This window comes from Chroicocephalus ridibundus, chromosome 22 (assembly GCF_963924245.1).
Source record: "Chroicocephalus ridibundus chromosome 22, bChrRid1.1, whole genome shotgun sequence".
Lineage (NCBI taxonomy): Eukaryota > Metazoa > Chordata > Aves > Charadriiformes > Laridae > Chroicocephalus > Chroicocephalus ridibundus.
In genome coordinates, this window is record NC_086305.1 from 5,966,502 (window position 1) to 5,992,146 (window position 25,645).

Here is a 25,645-nt window from a genome sequence, read left to right on the forward strand (position 1 = left end):
AGGGGCACTAGCAGCCGGCAGAGGCAGGGGGACGGCTGCTGGGAAAAGCGGCAGTGGGGTGGGCACGGCCGCCCCTTCTCAACCTCATCCTGGACATTCCCGCACCGCGAGGGCTCCTACGAAGACGACTCCCGCCCTTTGCCTTTTTCCCCGTATCGGAGGGGAGTTATGGGGGAGCCCGGGCACGTACCGAGGGATTATGGGGGGTCGGGGCACATACCAGGGGGCCGCCAGAGCAGGGTCGGGGCCGAGCCGGGACCCGCGCTCACCGGGCGCGGACCGCCTCCGCGCCGCCGCCATGCTGCCGCACGCGGGGATGACGCCGGGGGCCGGGCGGGCCACGTGACGGGGGCGCGTGTGCGGGGCGGGTAGAAAAGGCCCGGCGGCGGCCAGGGCGCCTCAGAGCGGCGGCGGGGCCGGGGTTTGTGTGTGTCGGGGCCGGGGGCGGCGGCCGGGCGGGCTGTGTGAGGGGTCGCAGCGCCGCTGAGGTCAGTGTCCGTCCGCCTGTGGGAGGCTCTGAGCGCTCTGCGGGGGAGCAGGGCCTGTGGGCTGGGGGCGGCCCTCAGGAAGGGCCTGGCCGTGGGGGCAGGACCCCCGGGGGAGGGGCTGTCCGTGTGGGGAGGGGCGGGGCGGCCGGTGTGTGGGCCTTGCAGGAGGGAGAGGTGTCGTCCCGTTTTGGGGCACCTCCTGGGTGCTGACCTGTGAGGCGTTCGGGATGAGCAGCAGCTGCTGTGCCGGGGGAGCAGGGCTCATCCTGGCTCGAGGGACAGAACACCCCCCCTAGAGGCCCCCATCTGGTGACCTCTGAGGGGTTCTGGGGTTTGGGGCTTTGGCTCTTCTGCCTCCTGCTGGCTGTCAGCTGGAGAAGGTGGAGCTCTCTGCAGAGATGTAGGGCGCTTGGTGTGGGCTTTTTTAATGTGGGGTTTTTTTAAGCAGTAAATGCAAGGCCTGGTTGCTCAGGGCTCAGCCGTCTCCCGTTGCACAGAGGTGTAAATCTGCTTGAAGCTGTCCCGTGGGCAGAATTCTGTTGTGGCTGCTCCGGCAACAGGGTTTTCCACATTACCCCTTGGAAGGATTTTCAAGCTCAGCCCAGCTGAGGTGTGAGAGGGCTTTGTGTTTCGGCTGCTGGTGGCCCATGGGAGGAACTGTTTTTTGCTCCTCCTTTGGTGCAGGCCGTTGTGCCTTCTTCCTGCTGTGGGCAGGCTGCGGGATGGATGGAGGAGCCGTGGGACAAAGCCCCCTTGTCTCTGGGGGCTGTGGTTGTTCTCTGACATGGGCTGTAGCCAACACAAAACTCACTACAGATGTTTGGTGCTGCCACACGTTCCTGGTGGGTGTATGAAGGAGGCTGTGCTGCTAATGCAGCGAGCAAGGGCTGGTGCTCATGAGAGTGGCCGGAGTGCAAAGTCTGCCCTTGTGTTTGGTGTGTGGGTGGGAGTTCAGACTGAAAGACAGAGTGATGTGACAAGTGTGGGGTGTTTGGTGTGAGATGGCACTCGCTGACCTCTGCTTCCTCCCCTCTAGCTGCCACATCTTCCCCATGTGTTTGGGACCCTGGTTGCAGCCTCTCCAGCTCCATAGTCATAGAATCGGGTCATAGCAAGGTTGGAAGCGTGTCCAGGGGAGCGAGGAGCTGTGAGTCCTGTGTTGCGGCTGCCTGAGCTGGATGGCTTTCATGGGCGAGTAGAGTGCTTGGATCGCCAGAGCTGTTGCTTCAACATCCTTCAGCAGCACTAAAGCAGCTTTGAAGAAAACCACTGCCCAAGAACTCGCTGGGAAAGGCCAAGTCAGGAGAAGAGGAAAGGCTGATTGCAGGAGAGTGTGATGTGTACACAGGGAGAACTAAGTCAGAAAAAGTTCAGCTGCTTGAATGCCCAAGTTAAACAAGGGCCAAGTATGAATGAAAATCCCCCTTCAGCGGGGCTGTGGCACCTGGTGGGGGCCGATTCCCGCTGCCCCCCTGTGCTCCCTCCCCTCCCAGACAGGCACGGAGTGGGGTTGGAGAAACAACTTTTAATGGAAAAACACAAGAGAAACGGTCCTAACAAAGCCACTCTAAGCCCCCCTCCCTCAAATCCGCCCCCCTCCCACAAAACATATCCCCCCACCCACCCCCAAATACAATACCCTGTCCTCAAATGCCCCACCCTCCCCTAAACTCATTTCCCCCAAAACACACTGCCTGCTACAACTTGTAATGGAAAAAGATGAGAGAAAAGTCTCTATCAAAGCTACTCTAACGCCCCCTCCCCTAAACTCACCCCCCCATCTCTCAAAATACACTACCCCCCCTTTAAATAGACCTGCCTCCCCTAAACACACCCACCTCCCCAAACACACTGCCCGCTACGACTTTTAATGGAAAAACAGGAGAGAAAAGGCCCTATTGAAGCTACTCTAACCCTCCCTCCCCTAAACATGTCCCTCACACCACCCCCCCAGATACAGTCCCCTCCCCTAAATACAACCCTCCCCCCACCCCCTAAATGCACCCCATCTCGGCCCCCCATCATCTCTGTCTCCTCACTGGGGGGGGTCTCTTCCCCCCTGCCACCCCCGGGCTGCCTGCCAGAGCCCTGCGCTTGCTGGGTGGTGGTGACAGGGGGCTCGTCCCCCGCTTCGTCCCCCGCTTCTCTGCCATGGTGGGCTGGGCTGGCGGCAGCTCCATCCCCGCGTCCCCGCATGGTTCCTGGGACTCTGTCCTGGAGCGGAATTCTTCCAGGATGCTGACAGCCTCCATGGTCTCCTCCACGCTGTAGTAGGGCGTCAGCAGCTCCTCGGGCAGCGAGAGGGAGGCGACCTCACAAAGCGGCGCAGGTGTGCCAGTGCCACTGGGGTTGCAGTCAAAGAGCCTCAGGGCCTCCTCGATGGGCACCTTGTGGGGCACGGCAAGGTGGCCGGCCGCGTCCCCAAGGGCTTGGCTGTGGGGGACAGCAGAGGGGCTGGTGGGGACGTCGCTCTCCCAGGAGGTGTCGCTGCTGCAGGAGGTGTCACTCTTTGAGGAGATGATGTTGTGCTCTGAGGAGATGTCACTCTTTAGGGAGAATTTGCCCTCTGGGGAGATGTGGATCTTTGGGGAGATGTCCCTCTCAGAGGAGATGTTGGTCCTTGGGGAGATGTCGAACGCTGAGGAGATTTTGCTCTCTGGGGAGATGTTGCGCTCTGGGCAGATGTCACAATCTGAGCAGATGTTGCTCTTTGGAGAGATGTCGAACGCTGAGAAGATGTTGCTCTTTGGGGAGATGTCGCTCTCAGAGGAGATGTTGCTCTTGGGCGAGATGTTGAATGCAGAGAAGATGTTGCTCTTTGGGGAGAAGTCACACTCTGTGGAGATGTTGCTCTTTGGGGATATATCACACTCTGCGGAGATGTTGCTCTTTGGCGAGATGTTGAATGCAGAGAAGATGTTGCTCTTTGGGGAGGAGTCACACTCTGCGGAGATGTTGCTCTTTGGCGAGATGTTGAATGCAGAGAAGATGTTGCTCTTTGGGGAGGAGTCACACTCTGCGGAGATGTTGCTCTTTGGCGAGATGTTGAATGCAGAGAAGATGTTGCTCTTTGGGGAGAAGTCACACTCTGCGGAGATGTTGCTCTTTGGCGAGATGTTGAATGCAGAGAAGATGTTGCTCTTTGGGGAGAAGTCACACTCTGCGGAGATGTTGCTCTTTGGCGAGATGTTGAATGCAGAGAAGATGTTGCTCTTTGGGGAGGAGTCACACTCTGCGGAGATGTTGCTCTTTGGTGAGATGTTGAATGCAGAGAAGATGTTGCTCTTTGGGGAGATGTCGCTCTCAGAGGAGATGTTGCTCCCTGGGGAAATGTCGAATGCAGAGGAGATGTCGTGCTCTGGGGAGATGTCGCACTGTGAGCAGATGTCGCGCTCTGGGGAGATGTCGCACTGTGAGCAGATTTCGTGCTCTGGGGAGATGTCGCACTGTGAGCAGATGTCGTGCTCTGAGGAGATGTCGCACTGTGAGCAGATGTCGTGCTCTGGGGAGATGTCGCGCTCTGAGGAGATGTCGCGCTCTGAGGAGATGTCGCGCTCTGAGCAGATGTGGTGCTCTGAGCAGATGTGGTGCTCTGAGCAGATGTCGCACTGTGAGCAGATGTCGCGCTCTGAGGAGATGTCGCGCTCTGAGGAGATGTCTCGCTGTGAGGAGATGTCGCGCTCTGAGCAGATGTCGCATTGTGAGCAGATGTTGCGCTCTGGGGAGAGGTTGCGCTCTGGGGAGAGGTCGCGCTGTGAGCAGATGTCGTGCTCTGGGGAGATGTCGCACTGTGAGCAGATGTCGCGCTCTGGGGAGATGTTGCTCTTCGGGGAGATGTTGAATGCTGGGGAGATGTCGCTCTCTGAGATGTTGCTTTTTGAGGAGATGTTGCTCTTTGGCGAGCTGTTGAACGCAAAGAAGATGTTACTCTCTGGGGAGATGTCACGCCCTGAGGAGGTGTTGCTCTTTGGTGAGATGTTGAACGCTGAGAAGATGTCACGCCCTGGGGAGATGTCACGCCCTGGGGAGATGTCACGCCCTGGGGAGATGTCACGCCCTGGGAGGCTGATGGTGCTCCAGGAGATGTCGCTGCCCAGGGGTGTCTGCGCGGAGGAGGCCCTGCTGGAGCTGTTGGTCTCTGAAGACCATTCCTCTGCGTTCTCAGAGGCAGGGATGGAGGTTGGCAGCTCGGTGGGTGCTGGGGCCACCGCTCTCCCCTCTCTGCCAGTGCCACCAGGGTCCCCAGGCGTGGGGACACTGGTGTCAGGGTCCTGGTCATCCTCCACTGCGTTCGGGGAGGAACCCAAGAGCCTGAGGTGCTCTTGGGGGAGCACGTCCTCGGTCACATCAATGTTGGCATCCGGGTCGCCAGGAGCTTCTTTCTGGGGGGCAGCAGCGGGTCTGGGGGGGACACAGGTGCCCGTGGGGACGCGGCAGGCAGGGGGTGTCTGCGCAGGTGTGGCCGTGCCGGAGCTGTTGTTGCCTGCAGGCTGTCCCTCGAGGTGCTGGCGTCCGGGGATGGAGTTAAACAGCAGCGGGGGCGCTGTGGGCACCGCTGTGCCCTGGTGTCCGTAGGCTGGGTGCTGCGTCACGTGGGGCAGTGGGTGTTGTCCCTGGGGGGTGCCAGGGGCTGCCCAGGCCGGGAGGGTCCCGCAGCCCCCGGGGCCCCACAGGGCAGTGCCTGGTGGAACAGTGGCGCCGTGGCCAAGGGTGGCGGTGGCTGGTGCTGGCCCGTTGGTGGTGGTGCACTCGACGTGGAGGAATCGTGGGTCGAAGCAGCAGCAGCCGCATGGGGCCCTGTGCAGCCCTGTGTGGGTGGGAGGGAGCCGTGCTGGGCCGGGGGCACCCTCCGGGGCACCCTCCAAGCCGCCCCCCGTGGGCATCAGGGCACTGATGGTGTCAGGGTGGCAGAGGGGACAGGGGTGCCATACCTGGTGGTGGGGCCTGTGCGGCTGCCCCCAGTGGGGGTGCCCAGGCTGCAGGGAATGGCTGCTGCTGCCCGGGCAGTGGGAACAGGGTGGCTGCGCCTGGAAGAGAGACAGGAGCCATGGCCGGCGGTCACCTCCTGGGCTCTCGTCCCCGAGAGGTGGCCCCAAGTATTGTGGAAATTCTCAGGAACTGGGATTCACTGGGCAGGCGAGGGCAGGGACACTCAGCCGGGCTTGCTGAGCCCCCGTGCCAGAACTGCCGGGGGGGGAACAGGGGAGGTGGGATGGTGAAGGTGACCGTGGAGAGGGGAGGTGGAACGCTGAAGGTGCCCAGGGTTCTTGAACACCAATGGTGTCGGGGTGGCAGAGGGGACAGGGGTGCCATACCTGGTGGTGAGGCCTGTGGGGCCGCCCCCACTGGGGGTGCCCAGGCCGTGGGGAAGAGCAGCTGCTGCCCGGTCGATGGGAACAGGGTGGCTGCGCCTGGAAGAGAGACAGGAGCCATGGTCACCTCCTGCGCTCTTGGCCCCGAGAGCGTCCCCGGGCTGCGGGTCAGGGTCGGTCCCTGCCTTGGGGGTAGAAGGTTTGCGGGAGCATTAAAGCCTGAAGGCTCTGGGGCGCCGGGGGAGCACGGGGGCCGCGCAGTGGGAGCCACCGAGGTGGCAGCGCCATGGTGGGTCCCCTCAGTCTCTCCGCTGCTAAGGACTCTTTGGCGTCTCCAGGATGGAATGTTGGGGCTCCCTGTGCTCCGCCCCCTCCCAACGGCCCCCCCAACAGCCCCCCCAGCTCCTGCTGGGGAGGGAAGGGGCTCGGGGGGGCTGAGGGCCTGCAGCCCCTACCGGCGGCTACCGGGGGCTGTAGGTGCAAGTGCCTTTGGCTGGAGCCTTGGCGTGTTCCCAGAGCTGGGGTATCCTCGGGGTGAGTGGGGCTCGGTGGGACGGTCCCACAGCTGGGGGGCCGTGCTGGAGGTGCCGGGCTGTGCCGGGGGGGTGGCAGGGCAGGGGTGGAGGGGTCGCACCGTACCTAAAGGAGAGGTTTGATGGTCCAGCCACGATGGTGCAGTGGGGGTCTGCGACCCATCGCCCAGCCAGGATGCTGGCACTGAGGCCGTGAGTCTCTGAATCTCTAGGGGCTGAGGAGACACCTCTGTGTCAGGAGCCCTTCTCCTTCTGGCAGATTTCATCTTCCCAGGCAGCATGTGGGAAGCCCCTGGTGCTGTGAGGAGCAGGGCTGGGCAGTTCCTGCAGTTTGTGGGAGATGGGAACTTCTTGTCAGCAGCGCTCGGGGGGCCATCAAGGAAAGATGCCCTCCGAGACCTGGTGGTTGTGAGCGGAGAAGGACTCGTGGGAGACGGGAAGGTCTCGGCTGCAGACATCATGAAATGGTTGAGTTTCAAATTGTCAGAAAAAGGGTGGGCAGAGTTGCTCCCCTGGATTTTGGGAGCTGAATGCCCCATTAGGAAGGTTGCTGGTGATCCCAAACTGGGAGGTGCTGTTGAGTCTGTTGAGGGCCAAGAGGCCTTGCAGAAGGCTCTAGATGGCTTGGAGCGTTGGGCAATCCTGACCAGCGTGAAATGGAACCAGTCCAAGTGCCGCGTTCTGCAGGTGGGAGGGAGGGAGTAACGGCGACACCAGTGGGAATGGGGAGGGTGCGTCTGGGGAGCAGCCCTGCAGAAAGGGGGGTGGGGGTGGTGAGCAGCTCAGGAGGAGCCAGCAGTGTCCCCTGGCACCAAGAGGGCAGCCGCATCGTGGGGGGCATCAAAGACAGTAGAAGCAGGCGGCCAAGGGAGGGGATTGTCCCGCTGTGTTCAGCGCTGGCGCGGCTTCACCTGGAGCACTGTGTGCGGTGCTGGGCAGCCCTGCAGTTAACTCGAGGTCAGCCCTGCAGTTTGGGTTCTGGTCTTTCTCTTCCCTTTTCCGCCTTCTCTGGCGCAGAGCAGCTCCCCGCGGCCCCCGAGAGCTGCGGGCGGTGGCGGTGCAGCTGCTGCAGGGGACGGGAGTTTTGGGTGCAGGAGGGTGCTCGGGGCGGGGGGTTGGGAGGCCGGACGCGGAGCAGCAGCGGTGCCAGGAGCTGCGCCGGGCCCTGCCGAGGCCAAGGGGACTGCGCCCGCCTGGGGCCCGCAGCGGCTCCCCCCGACACCGGGGGTGCCCTGATGGGGACCGGGGACCTCCCCCCACACCTTCTGCGCGCCGGACCCGCAGAGGGGCGGCCGCTGCCCGAAGGCGCCCTTGGCTGCGTTGGCCCCGGGCTGTGGAGCTGGGAGGGGGAACGGGCAATAAAGAGATGGGGTTTCCAGGCACTTTTGGCCCCCGCCGTGATTTCTTTGTTTATTTCTTTCCTTATTTCCCCCCCCGGCTGGTGTCGGGGCTGGCCAAGGCGCAGGCAGAGAAGGGGAGGAGGGTCCCTGCCTGGCCGGCAGCTCCCCCCTGGCCGTTGTGGGGGTGATTTGGGGTGATTGGGCAGCGCAGGGAGGCAAAGCCGGGCTGCGGAGCCGCGGATGGGGGTGATTGTGCCGAGGCTTTGGGGGCTTTGCCCCGAGCCCTGTCCCCGCGGGAAGGGACTCTGGCCGGGGTCCAGCCGAAGGCCTGGCAGCCCTTGTGGTCGTGTGTGTCCGTCCCCTCCCGCTCCCCAAGGTCTGACCTTGTCCCGGGGGCTCCGTGCTACTTTCTGCGTGGGGCCGTGTCCGTGGGTCCGGCGGGGACCCGTCTGTCCTGGCTGCCCCTGGGGAAGGGGACAGGAGAGTCCCCCCCCCACCACTGCCACCCTGGTGATGGTGACTCGGCCCTGGGCGGGGGGCTCGGTGCCCTTCGGGGTCCCGTGTGGGGCTGTGGCACCTGGTGGGGGCCGATTCCCGCTGTCCCCTGCGCTCCCTCCCCTCCCAGACAGGCACGGAGCGGGGCTGGAGAAACAACTTTTAATGGAAAAACAGGAGAGAAAAGGCCCTATCAAAGCGACTCTAACCCCCCCTCCCTCAAACGCGCCCCCCTCCCCTAAACACATCCCTCCCCCCAACTACACTGCCCACCGCAACCTCTAATGGAAAAAGTCAAGAGAAAAGGTCCTATCGAAGCTACTCTAACCCCCCCTCCCTCAAATGCCCCCCTCTCCCCTAAACCCACCCCCCCATCTCTCAAAATACACTACCCCCCCTTTAAATAGACCTGCCTCCTCTAAACACACCCACCTCCCCAAACACACTGCCCACTACGACTTTTAATGGAAAAACAGGAGAGAAAAGGCCCTATCGAAGCTACTCTAACCCCCCCTCCCCTAAACATGTCCCTCTCCCCACCCCCCCCAAACACACCACCCCCCCAGATACAGTCCCCTCCCCTAAATACAACCCTCCCCCCCACCCCCCAAATGCCCCCCCTCCCGTGCCCCTTCATCTCCGTCTCCTCGCTGGGGGGCGTCTCTTCCCCCCCGCCACCCCCGGCCTGTCCCCCAGAGCCCTGCGCTTCCTGGGTGGCAGCGATGGAGAGTTTGTCCCGCGCTTTGTCCCCCGCTTTGTCCCCCGCTTCTCCGCCATGGTGCGCTGGGCTGGCGGCAGCTCCCTCCCCGTGTCCCCGCACGACTCCTGGGACTTCGTCCTGGAGAAGATATCTTCCAGGACGACGACGGCCTTCCGGGTCACCTCCACGCCAAAGTCGTTGACAGGCACCTCCTGGGGCACTGCAAGGTGGCCGGCTGTGTCCCCGAGGGCTTGGCTGTTGGGGACAGCAGAGGGGCTCCTGGGGACATCACTCTCAAGGTGGCCAGCTGTGTCTCCGAGGGCTTGGCAATTGGGGACAGCAGAGGAGCTGCTGGGGATGTCACTCTCTGTCCCGTAGAGGAATCCTTCCAGGATGCAGGCACCCTCCAGGAGCTCCTCCATGCTGTAATTGTGCATTAGCAGCTCCTCGGGCAGCGAGAGGGAGTCGACGTCGCAGAGGGGGGCGGCTTTGCCGGTGCCACCGGGGTCACAGTCCAAGAGGCTCAGGGCCTCCTTGAGGGACACCTCGTGGGGCACGGCAAGGTGGCCGGCCGCGTCCCCGAGGGCTTGGCTGTGGGGGACGTCGCTCTCCCAGGAGTTGTCACTGCTCGAGGAGGTGTCACTCTTTAGGGAGATGGTGTCGTAGTCTGTGATGTCCTGCTCTGAGTAGGTGATGTTCTTCGGGGAGGAGGTGAGCTCTGGGAAGACGTCGCTCTCGGAGGAGATGTCGCTCCTGGGAGAGATGTTGCTGTTTGGGGAGCTGATGGTGCTCGAGGAGATGTCGCTGCCCAGGGGTGTCTGCGCGGGGGAGGCCCTGCTGGAGCTGTTGGTCTCTGAGGACCATTCCTTGGTGTTCTTGAAGGCAGGGATGGATGTCGGCAACTCAGTGGGTGCTGGGGCCACCGCTCTCCCCTCTCTGATGGTGCTTCCGGGGTCCCCAGGTGTGGTGATGGTGGTGTCGGGGTCCTGGGAGACCTCCACGGTGTCCAAGGATGAAAAAAAGAGCCAGAGGGGCTCTTGGAGGAGCATGTCCTCGGTGACTTCCAAGTTGGCATCCAGGTCACCAGGAGCTTCGTTGTGGGGGGCAGCAGCAGGGCTGGGGGGGAAGTAGGTGCCCATGGGTACGCGGCTGGCAGGGGGTGCTCCCGCGGAGGTGGCCTCGAGGTGCTGGCGTCCAGGGATGGAGTTGAACAGCAGCGGGGGGACTGCGGGCACCGCTGTGCCCTGGTGGCCGTATGCTGGGAGCTGCGTCAGTTGGGGCGGTGTTGGTTGTCCCTGGGGGGTGCCAGGGGCTGCCCAGGCCGGGAGGGTCCCGCAGCCCCCGGGGCCCCACAGGGCAGCGCCCGACGGAGCAGCAGCGTCGTGGCCGAGGGTGGCAGTGGCCGGCGCAGGCACGTTGGTGACGGTCCACTGGATGGACCCGAAGCGCGGGTCGAAGCAGCAGCAGCCGCATGGGGCCCTGTGCAGCCCTGTGTGGGTGGGAGGGAGCCGTGCTGGGCCGGGGGCACCCTCCGGGGCACCCTCCGAGCCACCCCCCATGGCCATCAGGGCACTGATGGTGTCAGGGTGGCAGAGGGGACAGGGGTGCCATACCTGGTGGTGGGGCCTGTGCGGCTGCCCCCAGTGGGGGTGCCCAGGCTGCAGGGAATGGCTGCTGCTGCCCGGGCAGTGGGAACAGGGTGGCTGCGCCTGGAAGAGAGACAGGAGCCATGGCCGGCGGTCACCTCCTGGGCTCTCGTCCCCGAGAGGTGGCCCCAAGTATTGTGGAAATTCTCAGGAACTGGGATTCACTGGGCAGGCGAGGGCAGGGACACTCAGCCGGGCTTGCTGAGCCCCCGTGCCAGAACTGCCGGGGGGGGAACAGGGGAGGTGGAATGGTGAAGGTGACCATGGAGAGGGGAGGGGGAGGCTGAAGGTGCCCAGGGTTCTTGAACACCAATGGTGTTGGGGTGGCAGAGGGGACAGGGGTGCCATACCTGGTGGCGGGGCCTGTGGGGCCGCCCCCACTGGGGGTGCCCAGGCCGTGGGGAAGAGCAGCTGCTGCCCGGGCGGTGGGAACAGGGTGGCTGCGCCTGGAAGAGAGACAGGAGCCATGGCCGGTGGTCACCTCCTGCGCTCTTGGCCCCAAGAGCGTCCCCGGGCTGCGGGTCAGGGTCGTTCCCTGCCTTGGGGGTAGAAGGTTTGTGGGAGCATTAAAGCCTGATGGCTCTGGGGCGCCGGGGGAGCACGGGGGCCGCGCAGTGGGAGCCACGGAGGTGGCAGCGCCATGGTGGGTCCCCTCAGTCTCTCCGCTGCTAAGGACTCTTTGGCGTCTCCAGGATGGAATGTTGGGGCTCCCTGTGCTCCGCCCCCTCCCAACGGCCCCCCCAACAGCCCCCCCAGCTCCTGCTGGGGAGGGAAGGGGCTCGGGGGGGGCTGGGTGTCCCCGGCTCCTACCAGGGGCTCTGTGTGCAAGTGCTTTTTGCTTTCAACAGTATTTTTCAGGGGGCGAAAGGACCAAGTTGGTTCAGCCGAGCTTTGTGGGGACGAAGCTGCACCCGCAGCCTCCTTGTGCCACTCGGCAAATGCCTCTGTGACTGTCGCCTGTGCTGCGCTGCCTGGAGTGACGCAGAGACAGGAACAAGGACCTGGAGGGTGCGAGGGAAGGTCACGCAGCATCCCTCGGTGGCACGCTCCCCTGCCCAGCCCTCCCTCAAATCCTGCTCTCGGGTCTTTTAGTCTCCTCATTGGGAAACAAGCAGCTCTGGGTCCCCCTCGGAGGGGGCTGCACTTCCCCTGGGTGCGTGACACCGGGAGGAGACGGTACCCACCGCTGCATGCTCCCAGAAAAGGCCGGGATTCTGCACAACATCCCATGACGAGATGCTGGGTCTCTTTGTGCTCTGCAGGACCCCAGGGACTGGGTTAGTTCATCCCCTCCTGGCACTGGGGAGGATTTGGCACTACCGAGGACACCCCGGTAGGAACAGAGGCCTCTCGCTCCCGCTACGTGAACAGCGTGTGGCGTGGGGGAGCCGGGACAACTGCCGTGAGCTGGAGGCCAGAGATCCCTCCTGGCCTGTGTCCTGTTCATTAAACAGATTGCTCTCTGTTAGCGAGGCACCTCTGGCTGCAAGATCGCGTGAGACCATCTGCTGTGTAACTTGTGGCAGGGACCGATGCTGGGGGCGTGAAGGCAACTTCTAAAAAACATAAAACTTTCATTTCATTTCAAAGCGCAGCTGAACAACCCCGTTCCTCGACACGCATCGTCCTAACGCCTCCTCTTGACCCGACACTACAGGAAAGGGCCTCCTCAGCCCTATCTGTAGGAATTTGCCGTGTGTTTAGGCAGGAAGGTGAAGTTGGTAGCTTCGGCTCCCAGCAGCAGCTCACTAGAAGAAAGAAAAGAACAAAAACAAAACAAAAAAAAACCAAGGAGAGGTTTGTGTCCAGTACAATAGAGCCACCTGTACACTCTTGCGTCGCCCTGTGGCTCTACAGCGAAGGTGATGGCAGTCAGATGTGTCAAACCAAGCCTCTACCCTCCCGAAAATGTAGGGCTGCTGCACAAAACCGCCTCCGGTGCTGAGCTTTGACCTGCCCCTGTCATGATATAATGACAGCCTGCGGAGGCATAATTTAGCCCTGACCTGAAGACATCTGCTTTAAGGTTAAAAAGTCCTCCCAGCTAAACTTTATCCAACAGCAGCAATGAAAAAATGAACTTGTCCGGTATTAATTTGGGTTCCTCTCGTTAATGAAGCCATGCAGGATCCCAGCCCGGAGGGTCCATCCTTGCTCTATCCTGTAAGAAAGGCAGGTATTGCTTTTGCAGAGGAGAAAAGCCGTTTCCATCGGAGGTGACACGATAAGGGAATGACTAACACCAAGAGGCTCCAGCAAAGGCTTGTAGAACATCTCTTATCGCACAGACAAAAGGACAAACTGATTCCTACTGGATTAGTGTCTAGAAGGGGAGTCAAACATTTAACCAGGGCTAATGACATTGAGCAATCTTTTACCAAAAAGGAAAGAAATAAACTAGTCAGATAATCCCTCTAGGTGTAGCATAAAGAGAAGTAAACAGAGGCAGGACATGCGGGAAGAATTTTAGGCGCCTCGGACAGACTGTGAACCCTGGAGTACCCAACCAATGGGAAACAGGGGAGGGAAAAATTCGGCCGGGATTAGGGAATAAAAAGGTGTGTTTCAAGAACGGGAAGTGTGCCTACTTGCTAGGTCACCCGCTCTTGCAAGAACGTGAATAAAAATGTGCTTCACAGAGGATTCTGCCTGAGCCTATTTTATTCGGACCGGAACTTGTTTCTCACAATCCCAACTTCCCATATCCGCTGCAAGGTTTAATTGGTTTCATGGCACCGGATCCCAACAAGGATTTAAAATGATCCGGTTGCTAACAGACCTGGTTGCTTTAACCCTGAACCCCAGCACTGGAGGGACGCAGCCTCCCGATAAGGACAATGCCCCTATTGCTGGGCATTGGAAAATGACATTTAAGAATCCGGATCCCGCTCGATGTACTGGTAACGTGGTTTCAGGCAGCTGTTGCCAGCACTGACCAAAGGGATGAGGATTGGCAAAACCAGAGAAGGCCGTAGCCATGCTCTATTTCTGCTAGTCTCTGTTTCCGTGAGACGGGAAATAGCAGCTGGCTGCTCCAGCTCTCCTTTTAGCTGCCTTTGAGCTTGCGAAGTCATGTCAAGGCAGTGCCTGAGGACTCGTAGGTGGGGAGAAAAACAGTTCCCTGCACTGTGTTGCGCGAACTCAGAAATCGGGTAATGAAAAATGGGGAAAACGCTCAGCTCTCCTAACCTGGGGATGGGCACCGCTTCCTGCTTGGCATCTCAAGACTTGCAGCACCTCAAGACTTGCAGAAAAGGGACTCAAAAAAAACCCCACAGCCCCTTCCCTTCCAACTTCTGCCTGCTGCCAGGGAGACACAGCTCACCATTCCCTGCTCCTTGATCAGCTTATTTGCCTTCTCGCTGAGGTCTAGTGCCCAGAAATGAACCGGGAGCTCTGGATCAGACTGGCAGGAGCAGATCGGGTAACAGGAGATGAGGCAAAAGACAAGCATCTATTGAAGGAGGGAAAATGCGCTGCAGAACGTCTTCTTACCTTCTTGTAGACCAGGTCAATGGGACACCCGACATTGATGTCCACAAAGTCCACTTCAATTGTCAGGTTCGGGAGCTCTGCGCATTTGGTCATCGTGTCTGGAAACGCTCCCTCCGGCTGCCAGAGGGGGACAGGTTGCATGAATTCAAGCAGCAGCTTTTCTCCTCAGAAGCGAGTTATCATTTCTTTGGTTCTCAAGATGACAGCACCCACCTGTACCCCAAAAATATCTTCGGTGTGATGCCGTTTGAGGAGAGCCCACTGGGAGGACTGGCCCTGAAGCAGGTTTGTGCACACAGCCATCTCTCCACAGGTGACGTCTGCCCCAAAGCGCTCGCATCGCCTTCGGAAAGGGAGGTTACCGCACTGACAGAGACAGCAGAGAGATGGTTTGTCAGGAGATTTGCTCTGTTCCAGATGTGGCAATGGCAAATTTGGACAAAAGGAGAGAATTATCCACCTACCGTGGTCAGCGGAGCCAAGTAGAGCTTGCCTTGGATTTCCAACTGGAAAACAAGAAGGATGGAGGAGCACGTTAGGAGAGCTGAAGCAGCAGTGGTTAAACAGAAGGATATTCCAGGTAGCAATTGTAGCACTTGCCTTGGCTAAATGTCAGTGGGAAACCCAGGAAATCACTGGTTTTTCTTCGAGAGCCCCAACTATTCCAAGAGAATGTATCACTTGGAGAAAAGAACCAGAAACTTGAACCGCTCCGTTTGTTTTCGCTGCTCAGCTTGGAGAAAACTCAAAGCAGTTACAGATCTAGAGGGATGCAAGACTGGCTAAAGGATGCAAGGACGGAGGTGACGAGGAGAGGAAGGAGGCAATGCTCTCACCCCAGGAGAGCACTGTGCAGTACTCACAAACCAACCAGCCCCAGACTAAGCTCTCCTTGCAGATCATTTCCACCTTCATGACAACTGAGCCCCTGCTCTCCTTCCCGTGCAAGGGGCTGCAGCTTCTCTTGGTTCTCACCCCTCCGAGGACACCACCACAGTCCCAGGAGCTCACCGTCCCGCATCCTTCCCCTCTCCTGACAGTAACACGGTCCCCAGGCAGCTCTGTCCCCTGCCTGCCTCTCACCCAGCAAACAGGTCTCTTCTGCCTTCCCAAGCACAATCTCAACCACTCGGCAGGGACACGAGAGACGGCAGCCCTCAGCCAAACTCTCCCTGCTCACCTTCTTCTTCTCACATGACCGCAGCTTTATAACATCTTCCTCTGTCAGCGGGCCCACCGTTTTCACGGAGGAAGCCTCCTCACCGGCGGTGGGACTCTGCAAGGCGTCTGGTTTGGGATCTCCCCCCTGCTCCGGTAGCGCAGGACATTCAGGACCGTCTCCCAGCCCCTCCTGGGCTGTTGTGCAGTTGGACACCTCTTGCTCCTCTGTGGAACGCTCCGTGGCTTTGCCTCCCTTCCCACCATCCCCGTGGGGCTTGCCCAGACCACGGAGGTACTCGTCAGCCTTCCTGAAGCTAAACTTCCTCTTGCGCAGCTGGTGCTGGAGCTCCTTGGAAAGGTTGTTCCTCACCAGCGACTTCCCCTCCCACTGCTTGGCCAGGTCCGTCTTGATGATGTTCTGGTAGCCATCCCCGAGGTGCGCACTGCCACTTGCCACCTAAGGAAACGGGTGACTGTATTTATGAGTCCCCACGAGTGTTAGTGACTGTGAGCGGTCACGGAGGGTGGCACTCGCTCCCTGTGGGGTGGCGGCAGCCTCTGGAGCTGCCCCCATGAGGGATAGGGCCAAAATTCGCCTGTGCCGGTTGTGCGGCCACTAAAGTGGCCAATCCCAATTCCATCCTTTTAGGCTCTGCTGGAGCGTGAATCACCCAGCGCCACGGCCCTGACGTGCATTAGCCAACGCCACGCTACCGGAGAGCTCCTGGGGCTGCGGGATCCATGCGAGGACCCTCTGCCCTGCCCCGGCCCCCGGCACAGCCGTGACCCCACAGAGGGACAGAGGCCAAGCCAGGTCCCATGGGAGGGCTGGGGGGTCCCCGCACCTGCCTCCCACCTCCATCACCCTTCTTCGCTCCCGGGCTTGCCAGCTCGGAGTTGGCTCAGGCAGCTGGGCAGCTTTTGTCCCCAACGCGCCTCTCGGCTGTGCCCAGCACCCCCTGCCCCCCCTGCCCGCACTGCAGAAGGCAGATGGGGCTAGTGGGGACACTGGGGACACCCAGTGCTGAGCTTTCCGCAGAGTCTGGCGGGGTCTCCCCAGCCTCCAGCTTGTCAGGCCGCGCCTGCTCCAGCCTGGCATCGTTTGCAACCGTTTTCAAGCGAGGAATAAAATGTGGCATCTTTAAGCACGAAGCTGTGGTATTTAATCCTTGGGCTCCATCCCTGCTCCGGGATGGCACTGTCCCCGCTGCATCCAGCTCTGCACCCCCATTTCTGAGGAGACTGGGGGGGGGGGGGGGGGTGAAGGCGCTGGGAGGGTTGGGGGCAAGGGGGCCATGCCAGCTGTGTGTGCAGCGCGGTGCCAGACCCGAGTCACCCAACGCGGGGCCCGGAGCAGTCGAAAGCAGCCGCGGCGCATGCAGCCGCCTGAATGGGTCCCTTGTCCCCCAGCGCTGGCTGGCTGGGTGCCCTGCTCCGTGCCTGGCCCACGGGGACACCAGCTGCACCCCACACCCCACCCCACAGCTCACCCGTCACCCAGCGCAGGGCACCTGCCACCCACACCCTAACATGGGTGACCCAAACATGGGACATCCATCACCCGCACCGTAACATGGGTTCAGGTGCCCTGAACATGAGGCAGCCATCACCCAGGTATGGGGCACCCATTACACCCACCTGGTCACAGCTCACCCATCACCCAAACATGGGCCAGCCTTCAGCCAAATATGAGCACCCATCCCCCCCACCCAAACATGGGGTACCCATCACCCAAACATGAGCACCCATCATCCCCACCCAGCCACAGCTCACCCATCACCCAAACGTGGGCCAGCCTTCACCCAAATATGAGCACCCATCATCCCCACCCAAACATGGGGCACCCATCACCCCAACATGGGGCACCCATTACACCCACCTGGTCACAGCTCACTCATCACCCAAATGTGGGCCGACCTTCACCCAAATATGTGCACCCATCACCCAAACATGAGCACCCATCATCCCCACCCAAACATGGGGCACCCATCACCTAAACACGGGCCACCCACCGCCCAAACGCGGGGCACCCGTCGTCCAAAGGCGGGTCCCCCCTTGTCCCCTGACACAGGGCACCCCATGCGGGCCAACCACTCCCGGCAGGTCCCGCCGTGTGTGTCCCTGTCCCCGCCACTCCCCGCCCCGGCTCTCCCGGGCCGGCGGCGCCATCTCGCGGGGACCGAGCGGGAGGCGGCGGAGCGGAGCGACGGACAGGGACGGGCAGGGACGGGCAGGGACGGGCAGGGACGGGCAGGACCAGACAGGGTGGTCAGGATCGGGCAGGGGTGGTCAGGATGGGGTAAGGATGGGCAGGGATGGGCAGGATCGGGCAGGGGTGGGCAGGAGTGGTCGGGGGTGGGCAGGGATGGGCAGGGGTGAGCAGGAATGGGCAGGGGTAGGCAGGGTTGGGGAGGGATGGGCAGGATCGGGCAGGGGTGGGCAAGGTGGGCAGGGATGGACAGGGATGGGCAGGGGTGGGCAGGATCAGATAGGGTGGGCAGGATCGGGCAGGGGCGGGCAGAGATGAGCAGGGGTGGTAGGGGCTGGACAGGGATGGGCAGGGGTAGGCAGGGGTAGGCAGGGGTGGGGAGGGATGGGCAGGGATGGGGAGGAGTTGGCAGGATCGGGCAGGGGTGGGCAGGGGTGGGCAGGGATGGGCAGGGATGGACAGGGATGGGCAGGGGTGGGCAGGATCAAACAGGGTGGGCAGGGGTGGGGAGGATCAGACAGGATGGGCAGGGGTGGGGAGGATCGGGCAGGGGTGGGCAGGGTGGGTGAGGGTCCACCGGCCGGGATAGGTGACAGAGGGGGCCGCTATGGGGGCTGTGCCGGAGCAACACGGGCACCCCAGGACAGGGTACCCAGGCATGGGGCACCCCAGCAAGGGCACCCCAAAATGGGCACGCTGGAACTGGGCACCTTGTCATGGGCACTCCAATATGGGCACCCCAGCATGGGCATCCCGAAACAGGCACCTCACCGTGGGCATTCTGTCACGGGCACCTCAGCATGGGGACCTCAACACGGGCACCCCAATATGGGAACCTCAGCATGGGGACCTCAACATGGGGCACCCCAATATGGGAACCTCAGCATGGGCACTCCAACATGGGCACCCCAGTATGGTCACCTGGGGACAGGGCACCCTGACGCAGGCACCCTGGCACAGGCATCCCCATCACGGGCATCCTGTCAAGGACACCCCAACATGGGGCACCCTGGCGTGGGGCACCCCAGCGAAGTCACCTGAACACAGGCACACCGTCACAGGCGTGGCGTCATGAACATCTTGACAAGGGCACCCCAACAGGGGACACCCCGATATGGGCACCCCAGCATGGTCACCCCAACACAGGCACACTAGCACGGGTACCCCAGCGTGGGCACCCATCGCCCCAGCTCAGGCACCCGTTGCCCCGCTTGTCCCTGGGCCAGCGGCGAGGGGCAGGGACGTGCCATGGGGCAGTGACGCTGTGAGACCTGGCACCCTGAAGTGCCGCCTGCGCTCAGGCTGCCGCAGCCCCTGGCCTTGGCTGGACACTGGGCAAATCCTGCCCGCTTCTGCCTCCCATTTGGGGACAGGACGGTGAAGGCACATGGCCCTGGGACCGGTGACACCATGCCTGGCCACTTCAGCATCGCGCTCCCGTGGCCACAGCAGTTGCTGGAGCCCAGCCTGAGCTCAGCTTTTGTAGAAAATCCTATTTTTGCCCTTGGAAGCTGAATAGCACCAATTTCACATTTCCTTCCCCCGGATCAGTTTACAAAAGGTAGCAATTAATGTTAACTCAAACCAAATCTCGTTAAACCTCGTCGGGACAGAGTCTGGGCAGCAAAACCCGTGAAGCTGGGATGGGGGAGCCCCGCAAGATGGTGAGAAAATTCAGCGAGGTGCTGCCATTGGGGGGAAAGCGGGGGTCAGGCCCTGAATGGAGCAGCCCAGGTCCAGCTCCACGGGGGTGCCATGGCTTGGGTTTTCCCACTGACAGGCACCGGGACTCGGTAGCCCATGGCTAGAGCTCTCCCGTGGCGCAGCATCCCTTAGGGATGCTCGCTGCCAGCAGCAGGAGGAGACGCAGCTGCCAGTGGGAAAGTTCCTCCCCTGAGAAAGCCGCCTGCAAAATTACACAAGCAAAAACAGGAGGTGGAGTTATTTATTTTTATTTATATATATATAAAAGAAAAAAATCCAAGCTGCGAAAGCCATAAGAGTCAAGCAACTGGGAATTTTAAGGGCTTTAGATATGCCCTACGGCAACGATTAGGGATAGAGCCGTGCTTTTAATTAAGGGTGACCATAAGGGAATTTCAAACCCTCCGGGGTTTGGAGGAAGAAGAGTGAAAAAGTCATTATTGCCGCGAATTTTTGAGATTGAACCAAGTCAGGCCACCCCAGGAGGAGAAATCCCTGGAAACTCAGTCTGGGGGGATCAAGTCCTGGGCGTAAGTTTGTCTGTAGGAGGCTTTCCCCACGCGCTCGGTGCCCAGCACCCTGCTCTGGGTGCTTCTCTCCTGCCCAGCTCCCACCCCGCGGCACGGGGCTCGTTACTGGTGTTGCGGGGGGGGAAGTTGCGGTGTTGCATCTCCCAGCCGGGGCCTGTCCCGCGGGTGTGACGGTGTGCGGGCCTGGGCTTCAAGTGAGCCACTGAAATGGTTTGGGTTAAAACTAGGGCTTTTCCCAAGTATTTTGGCGCAGTCCCTTGGAGAGGGGCACTAGCAGCCGGCAGAGGCAGGGGGACGGCTGCTGGGAAAAGCGGCAGTGGGGTGGGCACGGCCGCCCCTTCTCAACCTCATCCTGGACATTCCCGCACCGCGAGGGCTCCTACGAAGACGACTCCCGCCCTTTGCCTTTTTCCCCGTATCGGAGGGGAGTTATGGGGGAGCCCGGGCACGTACCGAGGGATTATGGGGGGTCGGGGCACATACCAGGGGGCCGCCAGAGCAGGGTCGGGGCCGAGCCGGGACCCGCGCTCACCGGGCGCGGACCGCCTCCGCGCCGCCGCCATGCTGCCGCACGCGGGGATGACGCCGGGGGCCGGGCGGGCCACGTGACGGGGGCGCGTGTGCGGGGCGGGTAGAAAAGGCCCGGCGGCGGCCAGGGCGCCTCAGAGCGGCGGCGGGGCCGGGGTTTGTGTGTGTCGGGGCCGGGGGCGGCGGCCGGGCGGGCTGTGTGAGGGGTCGCAGCGCCGCTGAGGTCAGTGTCCGTCCGCCTGTGGGAGGCTCTGAGCGCTCTGCGGGGGAGCAGGGCCTGTGGGCTGGGGGCGGCCCTCAGGAAGGGCCTGGCCGTGGGGGCAGGACCCCCGGGGGAGGGGCTGTCCGTGTGGGGAGGGGCGGCCGGTGTGTGGGCCTTGCACCGGGTAGAGGTGTCGTCCCGTTTTGGGGCACCTCCTGGGTGCTGACCTGTGAGGCGTTGGGGATGAGCAGCAGCTGCTGTGCCGGGGGAGCAGGGCTCATCCTGGCTCGAGGGACAGAACACCCCCCCTAGAGGCCCCCATCTGGTGACCTCTGAGGGGTTCTGGGGTTTGGGGCTTTGGCTCTTCTGCCTCCTGCTGGCTGTCAGCTGGAGAAGGTGGAGCTCTCTGCAGAGATGCAGGGCGCTTGGTGTGGGCTTTTTTAATGTGTGGTTTTTTTAAGCAGTAAATGCAAGGCCTGGTTGCTCAGGGCTCAGCCGTCTCCCGTTGCACAGAGGTGTAAATCTGCTTGAAGCTGTCCCGTGGGCAGAATTCTGTTGTGGCTGCTCCGGCAACAGGGTTTTCCACATTACCCCTTGGAAGGATTTTCAAGCTCAGCCCAGCAGAGGTGTGAGAGGGCTTTGTGTTTTGGCTGCTGGTGGCCCATGGGAGGAACTGTTTTTTGCTCCTCCTTTGGTGCAGGCCGTTGTGCCTTCTTCCTGCTGTGGGCAGGCTGCGGGATGGATGGAGGAGCCGTGGGACAAAGCCCCCTTGTCTCTGGGGGCTGGGGTCGTTCTCTGACATGGGCTGTAGCCAACACAAAACTCACTGCAGATGTTTGGTGCTGCCACACGTTCCTGGTGGGTGTATGAAGGAGGCTGTGCTGCTAATGCAGCGAGCAAGGGCTGGTGCTCATGAGAGTGGCCAGAGTGCAAAGTCTGCCCTTGTGTTTGGTGTGTGGGTGGGAGTTCAGACTGAAAGACAGAGTGATGTGACAAGTGTGGGGTGTTTGGTGTGAGATGGCACTCGCTGACCTCTGCTTCCTCCCCTCTAGCTGCCACATCTTCCCCATGTGTTTGGGACCCTGGTTGCAGCCTCTCCAGCTCCATAGTCATAGAATCGGGTCATAGCAAGGTTGGAAGCGTGTCCAGGGGAGCGAGGAGCTGTGAGTCCTGCGTTGCGGCTGCCTGAGCTGGATGGCTTTCATGGGCGAGTAGAGTGCTTGGATCGCCAGAGCTGTCGCTTCAACATCCTTCAGCAGCACTAAAGCAGCTTTGAAGAAAACCACTACCCAAGAACTCGCTGGGAAAGGCCAAGTCAGGAGAAGAGGAAAGGCTGATTGCAGGAAAGTGTGATGTGTACACAGGGAGAACTAAGTCAGAAAAAGTTCAGCTGTTTGAACGTCCAAGTTAAACAAGGGCCAAGTATGAATGAAAATCCCCCTTCAGCGGGGCTGTGGCACCTGGTGGGGGCCGATTCCCACTGCCCCCCTGTGCTCCCTCCCCTCCCAGACAGGCACGGAGTGGGGTTGGAGAAACAACTTTTAATGGAAAAACACAAGAGAAACGGTCCTAACAAAGCCACTCTAAGCCCCCCTCCCTCAAATCCGCCCCCCTCCCACAAAACATATCCCCCCACCCACCCCCAAATACAATACCCTCTCCTCAAATGCCCCACCCTCCCCTAAACTCATTTCCCCCAAAACACACTGCCTGCTACAACTTGTAATGGAAAAAGATGAGAGAAAAGTCTCTATCAAAGCTACTCTAATGCCCCCCTCCCCTAAACTCACCCCCCCATCTCTCAAAATACACTACCCCCCCCCTTTAAATAGACCTGCCTCCCCTAAACACACCCACCTCCCCAAACACACTGCCCGCTACGACTTTTAATGGAAAAACAGGAGAGAAAAGGCCCTATTGAAGCTACTCTAACCCTCCCTCCCCTAAACATGTCCCTCACACCACCCCCCCAGATACAGTCCCCTCCCCTAAATACAACCCTCCCCCCACCCCCTAAATGCACCCCATCTCGGCCCCCCATCATCTCTGTCTCCTCGCTGGGGGGGGTCTCTTCCCCCCTGCCACCCCCGGGCTGCCTGCCAGAGCCCTGCGCTTGCTGGGTGGTGGTGAAAGGGGGCTCGTCCCCCGCTTCTCTGCCATGGTGGGCTGGGCTGGCGGCAGCTCCATCCCCGCGTCCCCGCATGGTTCCTGGGACTCTGTCCTGGAGCGGAATTCTTCCAGGATGCTGACAGCCTCCATGGTCTCCTCCACGCTGTAGTAGGGCGTCAGCAGCTCCTCGGGCAGCGAGAGGGAGGCGACCTCACAAAGCGGCGCAGGTGTGCCAGTGCCACTGGGGTTGCAGTCAAAGAGCCTCAGGGCCTCCTCGATGGGCACCTTGTGGGGCACGGCAAGGTGGCCGGCCGCGTCCCCAAGGGCTTGGCTGTGGGGGACAGCAGAGGGGCTGGTGGGGACGTCGCTCTCCCAGGAGGTGTCGCTGCTGCAGGAGGTGTCACTCTTTGAGGAGATGATGTTGTGCTCTGAGGAGATGTCACTCTTTAGGGAGAATTTGCCCTCTGGGGAGATGTGGATCTTTGGGGAGATGTCCCTCTCAGAGGAGATGTTGGTCCCTGGGGAGATGTCGAACGCTGAGGAGATTTTGCTCTCTGGGGAGATGTTGCGCTCTGGGCAGATGTCACAATCTGAGCAGATGTTGCTCTTTGGAGAGATGTCGAACGCTGAGAAGATGTTGCTCTTTGGGGAGATGTCGCTTTCAGAGGAGATGTTGGTCTTTGGCGAGATGTTGAATGCAGAGAAGATGTTGCTCTTTGGGGAGGAGTCACACTCTGCGGAGATGTTGCTCTTTGGCGAGATGTTGAATGCAGAGAAGATGTTGCTCTTTGGGGAGAAGTCACACTCTGCGGAGATGTTGCTCTTTGGCGAGATGTTGAATGCAGAGAAGATGTTGCTCTTTGGGGAGGAGTCACACTCTGCGGAGATGTTGCTCTTTGGCGAGATGTTGAATGCAGAGAAGATGTTGCTCTTTGGGGAGAAGTCACACTCTGCGGAGATGTTGCTCTTTGGCGAGATGTTGAATGCAGAGAAGATGTTGCTCTTTGGGGAGGAGTCACACTCTGCGGAGATGTTGCTCTTTGGTGAGATGTTGAATGCAGAGAAGATGTTGCTCTTTGGGGAGAAGTCACACTCTGCGGAGATGTTGCTCTTTGGCGAGATGTTGAATGCAGAGAAGATGTTGCTCTTTTGGGAGATGTCGCTCTCAGAGGAGATGTTGCTCCCTGGGGAAATGTCGAATGCAGAGGAGATGTCGTGCTCTGGGGAGATGTCGCACTGTGAGCAGATGTCGCGCTCTGGGGAGATGTCGCACTGTGAGCAGATGTCGTGCTCTGGGGAGATGTCGCACTGTGAGCAGATGTCGTGCTCTGGGGAGATGTCGCACTGTGAGGAGATGTCGCACTGTGAGCAGATGTCGTGCTCTGGGGAGATGTCGCACTGTGAGCAGATGTCGTGCTCTGGGGAGATGTCGCGCTCTGGGGAGATGTTGCTCTTCGGGGAGATGTTGAATGCTGGGGAGATGTCGCTCTCTGAGATGTTGCTTTTTGAGGAGATGTTGCTCTTTGGCGAGCTGTTGAACGCAGAGAAGATGTTACTCTCTGGGGAGATGTCACGCCCTGAGGAGATGTTGCTCTTTGGCGAGATGTTGAACGCTGAGAAGATGTTGTTCTTTGGGGAGAAGTCACACTCTGCGGAGATGTTGCTCTTTGGTGAGATGTTGAACGCAGAGAAGATGTCACGCCCTGGGGAGATGTCACGCCCTGGGGAGATGTCACGCCCTGGGAGGCTGATGGTGCTCCAGGAGATGTCGCTGCCTAGGGGTGTCTGCGCGGAGGAGGCCCTGCTGGAGCTGTTGGTCTCTGAAGACCATTCCTCTGCGTTCTCAGAGGCAGGGATGGAGGTTGGCAGCTCGGTGGGTGCTGGGGCCACCGCTCTCCCCTCTCTGCCAGTGCCACCAGGGTCCCCAGGCGTGGGGACACTGGTGTCAGGGTCCTGGTCATCCTCCACTGCGTTCGGGGAGGAACCCAAGAGCCTGAGGGGCTCTTGGGGGAGCACGTCCTCGGTCACATCAATGTTGGCATCCGGGTCGCCAGGAGCTTCTTTCTGGGGGGCAGCAGCAGGTCTGGGGGGGACACAGGTGCCCGTGGGGACGCGGCAGGCAGGGGGTGTCTGCGCAGGTGTGGCCGTGCCGGAGCTGTTGTTGCCTGCAGGCTGTCCCTCGAGGTGCTGGCGTCCGGGGATGGAGTTGAACAGCAGCGGGGATGCTGTGGGCACCGCTGTGCCCTGGTGTCCGTAGGCTGGGTGCTGCATCAGTTGGGGCAGTGGGTGTTGTCCCTGGGGGGTGCCAGGGGCTGCCCAGGCCGGGAGGGTCCTGCAGCCCCCGGGGCCCCACAGGGCAGTGCCTGGTGGAACAGTGGCGCCGTGGCCAAGGGTGGCGGTGGCTGGTGCTGGCCCGTTGGTGGTGGTGCACTCGACGTGGAGGAATCGTGGGTCGAAGCAGCAGCAGCCGCATGGGGCCCTGTGCAGCCCTGTGTGGGTGGGAGGGAGCCGTGCTGGGCCGGGGGCACCCTCCGGGGCACCCTCCAAGCCGCCCCCCGTGGCCATCAGGGCACTGATGGTGTCAGGGTGGCAGAGGGGACAGGGGTGCCATACCTGGTGGTGGGGCCTGTGCGGCTGCCCCCAGTGGGGGTGCCCAGGCTGCAGGGAATGGCTGCTGCTGCCCGGGCAGTGGGAACAGGGTGGCTGCGCCTGGAAGAGAGACAGGAGCCATGGCCGGCGGTCACCTCCTGGGCTCTCGTCCCCGAGAGGTGGCCCCAAGTATTGTGGAAATTCTCAGGAACTGGGATTCACTGGGCAGGCGAGGGCAAGGACACTCAGCCGGGCTTGCTGCGCCCCCGTGCCAGAACTGCCGGGGGGGGAACAGGGGAGGTGGGATGGTGAAGGTGATCGTGGAGAGGGGAGGGGGAGGCTGAAGGTGCCCAGGGTTCTTGAACACCAATGGTGTTGGGGTGGCAGAGGGGACAGGGGTGCCATACCTGGTGGTGAGGCCTGTGGGGCCGCCCCCACTGGGGGTGCCCAGGCCGTGGGGAAGAGCAGCTGCTGCCCGGTCGATGGGAACAGGGTGGCTGCGCCTGGAAGAGAGACAGGAGCCATGGTCACCTCCTGCGCTCTTGGCCCCGAGAGCGTCCCCGGGCTGCGGGTCAGGGTCGGTCCCTGCCTTGGGGGTAGAAGG

At 61.2% G+C, this 25,645-nt stretch overlaps 2 protein-coding genes across 2 annotated transcripts; both read right to left on the reverse strand.

Annotated features, from left to right (window-relative positions):
* Positions 1–524: 524 nt before the first annotated feature.
* PRR22 (proline rich 22) lies at positions 525–14,102 on the reverse strand. Its single transcript, XM_063358408.1, has 4 exons — positions 14,010–14,102; positions 4,747–4,870; positions 3,830–4,491; positions 525–3,520 (listed from the first exon to the last, which is right to left on the reverse strand). The coding sequence occupies exons 1-4, from the start codon at positions 14,100–14,102 to the stop codon at positions 2,510–2,512; spliced, it is 1,890 nt and encodes a 629-aa protein (XP_063214478.1). The 3' UTR covers positions 525–2,509.
* On the reverse strand, positions 12,915–20,176 carry LOC134526489 (tRNA-dihydrouridine(47) synthase [NAD(P)(+)]-like). Its single transcript, XM_063358409.1, has 4 exons — positions 19,982–20,176; positions 15,190–15,627; positions 14,474–14,515; positions 12,915–14,375 (listed from the first exon to the last, which is right to left on the reverse strand). The coding sequence occupies exons 1-4, from the start codon at positions 20,174–20,176 to the stop codon at positions 14,175–14,177; spliced, it is 876 nt and encodes a 291-aa protein (XP_063214479.1). The 3' UTR covers positions 12,915–14,174.
* Positions 20,177–25,645: the final 5,469 nt, after the last annotated feature.